Genomic DNA, 3,763 nt, shown 5'->3' with positions numbered 1-3,763 from the left:
TTCAGTCACTCTCAGCCCACGTGGGGTTGTCTGGAGCAGGCACAGGCAGCCCCATGCGGGCTGCGAGCAGCTGCAGCACGGGGCGAGTGAGGGGCTGCTTTTCCCCTGTGCTCAGCACCAACTTGTAACCTGCCCTGCTGCCAGCCTGGGCTCCATGCCAGCTCCAAGCCCACCCATCAGGGCTGTGCGCAGCAGCTGCAGCCTCCTCACCTGCCACGCTGGTGACAAACACTGCCCAGCGCAGCAAGCAAGGGGGCTGCAGCTGCCGTCACCACACGCAGCCCCAACAGGCAAGCCCAGAGCTGCGCAGGGCCCAGGCTGGTAGTGGGGCCAGGTTACAAGGTAGTGCTGAGTGCAGGCGGGGAAAAGCGGCCCCTCGTCCACTCCGTGCCTGGCGCCCTGCACTGCAGCTGCTCGCAGCCTGCATGGAGCTGCCTGTGCCTGCTCCGGACAACCCCATGTGGGCTGAGTGGCTGCAGCAGGGGGTGCCAGCTACGGGGCAAGGAAGGGCTGCTTTCCTCGACACTGGGAAGGAGAAGGGAAGGAGCCCCGTGAAAAGCTGAGCGCAGGGAGGGGGAAAAGCAGCCCCTTGCCCACCCCATGGTCAGCGCCCTGCACTGCAGCTGCTCGCCACCTGTGTGGGGGTGTCCGGCACAGGCAGCCCTGTGCGGGCTGTGAGTGGCTGCAGCATGGGGCGCTGGGCATGGAGCGGGGGAGGGGCCGCTTCCCCGCCTCTCTCGCCTGCGCTCAGCTTTTCCCCGGGCTCCTTCCCCCTGCCCCCCTTCCCCCTTATCTGTGGTTTCAGTGCAGTGCAGTCACATGGTCCCAGGCCAGAAGCTCCTCCTGGGCCTTCTGGCTGTGGGGGTGGGGCCAGGTGGGCCCTGCTGTTTTGGGAGCCCGACAGGCTTCCCTTGAATCCTACTGCCCTTGGTTCCTGTCATTTTTGACAGGAACCAAGGGCAGAGAAATATTAATTTTCTAAATTTTTTTGGAGGCCTGCGGGCTGGAGAGAATGGCTTTGCGGGCTGGATCCAGCCTGCAAGGCCGTATTTTGCCCACCCCTGATCTATACTTTGTCATCATCAGGACTATATGTTTTAGTCCTTTCCCAGAAGCTCACTTTGTGTATTGCAAGTTGGAGGTCACTGCTACTTCCTTCTCTGCCCCCAGTTTACTGTTTTAGTGTTGGAGTGACTTGCACCAGAATTGTTTGGTTACACCCAAAGAGCTGTCACTGGTCCGTTCTGACCTTCTGTCCTAATAGATCTGTCATTATTCAACCCAAAAGATGTACAATATAAGAAATGTGAGTTACTGCTTTGGCACCCTGAATGTTTCTAATTGGAAGCCAAAAAGCCTTTCTGTTAAAGGCTTGCCTCCCTACAGCCAGCATCCTTAGAATTTTTCTTGTGACCACAATTTTTCTTGGGGCCTTCTTCAATTTCCATCCCAGTATATTCCTGACTATGAAAGATAGCTCAACAGCATTTTTCAATAGAAGCTACTTTCTGGGAATGGAAGGCTAATTTGGTAAAGCCACTAAAGATCTAAAGGTCTCTTTAGACATGAAGTAGCAGAGGGGATATCAGAGGTAACGGTTACTGAACTGTTGCTTAAAACATCCACCTTCGACATTTGATTAAGTTTAGTTGGAAGTGTAATAAATTATACTGCTGTCATCTGTCTTACCTGAATTAGTGTGAGCATGCCTAGAATTGTTGAGCATCAGTTTCAGATGTGTAAAACTATTAACTTACTGTCCAGTACTATTTCTTTTTTATGGTTTTATAACATTAAAATATCTGAACAGCTTCTTGGTTAAGGATATTGTTTTAGTTAATTGAATTACTTATTTCAGGAAATTACATGGAAGAGTTAGTAATTAAATCCCCTCTGCTCTCTGGGAAAGTAGAAATCTGTAATTTCTTATAAAATCAAAGACTTGTAAGGCTGTGTGACTTATGGCTGTTTAGTCCTTTTTCTTGATTCTGAAGAACACTCTAGTATGTGTAAAAACAATAAGAGTTGGAGTTGAGCATTGGATGAGTTAAAATCTGCCTTGGTTTAGAAATTGAAACTTGGTGTGTTTTTATTAATCGAAAATATAATTGCTTTTTAGTGTGGCTCTCAACCTTCTAGTTGGGGCACTCTCCCCAGCATCTCTGAATTTTTGCGGTATCCCTTTTTGAGAACCACTGTTGGTGCTGCTTCAGTGTTGCATCACAGCTGGATTTTTTAGGTGCTGTCTGGTAGATGTGTCTCATGCACCTGCTGCACAGCAGGCTCGGGAAGAGCTGTGCACACACCCTCACACTCTTCTGTCTCCTAACCCAAAAACAGGCCAGAGACAGGTTTGTGCTATAACCCTGCCTGGTCTGGCCCTGAATAGTGTCTCAAACAGAGGTAAACTGAGCAGGTGGAACTGTCCTGCGTATTTCTCTGGGAAGAGTGAGGGAACCAGACTACAAAGGGCTGCAGTACATACCAGCTTTCCTGTCTGCTTTAGGGTTATCAGAGAACCCTAATGAGGCTCCTATCTCTACACATGTACTACAGCACTTCCCAGGGCACAGGTGGTGATGCCTATACTGCAGCACCCTGGATGAGAAGCATTATTTTAGACATTACTTTGAAAAAAAAATTTTATTCCATTTACAGATTGTAGTGCCCTCTGGTGGATAAGGAGAACAACTTGATTATTTTTACTAGCATAAGCAGACTAAATTAAAAAAAAACCATGTGGCACTTGAGCAGTTTTTCATAATTTAAAACTACAGGATGAAATCTTAATATTGATTTCAGTAGGCTCGGAATAAGCTTATATGGACAAAGTAACATTTCTTTTCCAGAAAGAGTATTGCCAGTTAGAATTCTGCATCAGAACCTAGCTGAAGTAGTATCTAGAAAGCCATCTGAAGTAATCCTGGTCCTGATGGTCACATGTTCTTTGCCTTTTACAGTTTCTCTTCAATTCCTATACTCTTTTGACCAGAAGGTTTTGTTCTTAAAATGAAAATGAAAGTTTTAAGTAGATTTTTTTGAGGGATGGTAATTTTAGATTTAATACAGCTGATAAGGGTTTTTACCTTTTTACACTTGGGAATAACAAGGTTTTTTAATTACAAAAAAGCTTTGCATGCTATTTTTCCAACTATTACAGGTATATGATGATGGAAAATATGTATATCTGGTAACAGAACTCATGAAAGGAGGAGAACTGCTGGACAAAATTCTTAGACAGAAATTTTTTTCAGAGCGGGAAGCCAGTGCTGTCCTCCTCACAATAACAAAAACTGTTGAATACCTCCATGCACAAGGGGTAAGTGTTCTGCTGGTAAAAATCTATTTTAGAAATGCCTTTCCAAATGCATACTGAAACACCCTTGTTCTTTTAATGGATAAATTCACGTGTGGCTGAATTATTCCATAATGCAATAAATACTTGATAGAAAAGATGTACTCTGCACCAAAGTTTTTCTCAAACTGTGGAACTCCCCATATATTGCTCGAGTGGACTGATAATGAATAAAAAAAATCTAATACCTGAAGAAAATGCATTTAATTAAATAATAGAAAATTAAGGCTGGAAAGGACCTCAGGAGTTCATCTAGTCTAACCTCTTGTTTGAGGCACGATTATCCCTGACTAAACTATCTCATTCAAGTATTTGTTTAACCTGCTCTGAAGTAGTCATGGATGTGTGTGTACGCACACACATGCACACATACACACACACTCTCTCTCTCTCTCTCTCTCTCTCTCT

At 45.5% G+C, this 3,763-nt stretch overlaps 1 protein-coding gene across 4 annotated transcripts in view; it reads left to right on the top strand.

Moving 5' to 3' along the window:
- RPS6KA3 (ribosomal protein S6 kinase A3) overlaps positions 1-3,763 on the top strand; it is a 142,915-nt gene that overhangs the window by 129,535 nt on the left and 9,617 nt on the right. For all 4 annotated transcript variants that reach the window (XM_019524135.1, XM_019524138.1, XM_019524137.1 and 1 more), the window contains one exon: positions 3,161-3,319. In XM_019524135.1, the coding sequence (XP_019379680.1) occupies positions 3,161-3,319 (159 nt within the window). The remainder of the gene's footprint in view (positions 1-3,160; positions 3,320-3,763) is intronic.

The sequence above is a fragment of the Gavialis gangeticus genome, unplaced genomic scaffold, assembly GCF_001723915.1.
Source record: "Gavialis gangeticus isolate Ggan-Ray unplaced genomic scaffold, GavGan_comp1, whole genome shotgun sequence".
In the NCBI taxonomy this organism is placed as follows: domain Eukaryota; kingdom Metazoa; phylum Chordata; order Crocodylia; family Gavialidae; genus Gavialis; species Gavialis gangeticus.
The sequence above is the reverse complement of the archived record's forward strand: the minus strand, read 5'-3'. Positions and strand labels throughout refer to the sequence as shown.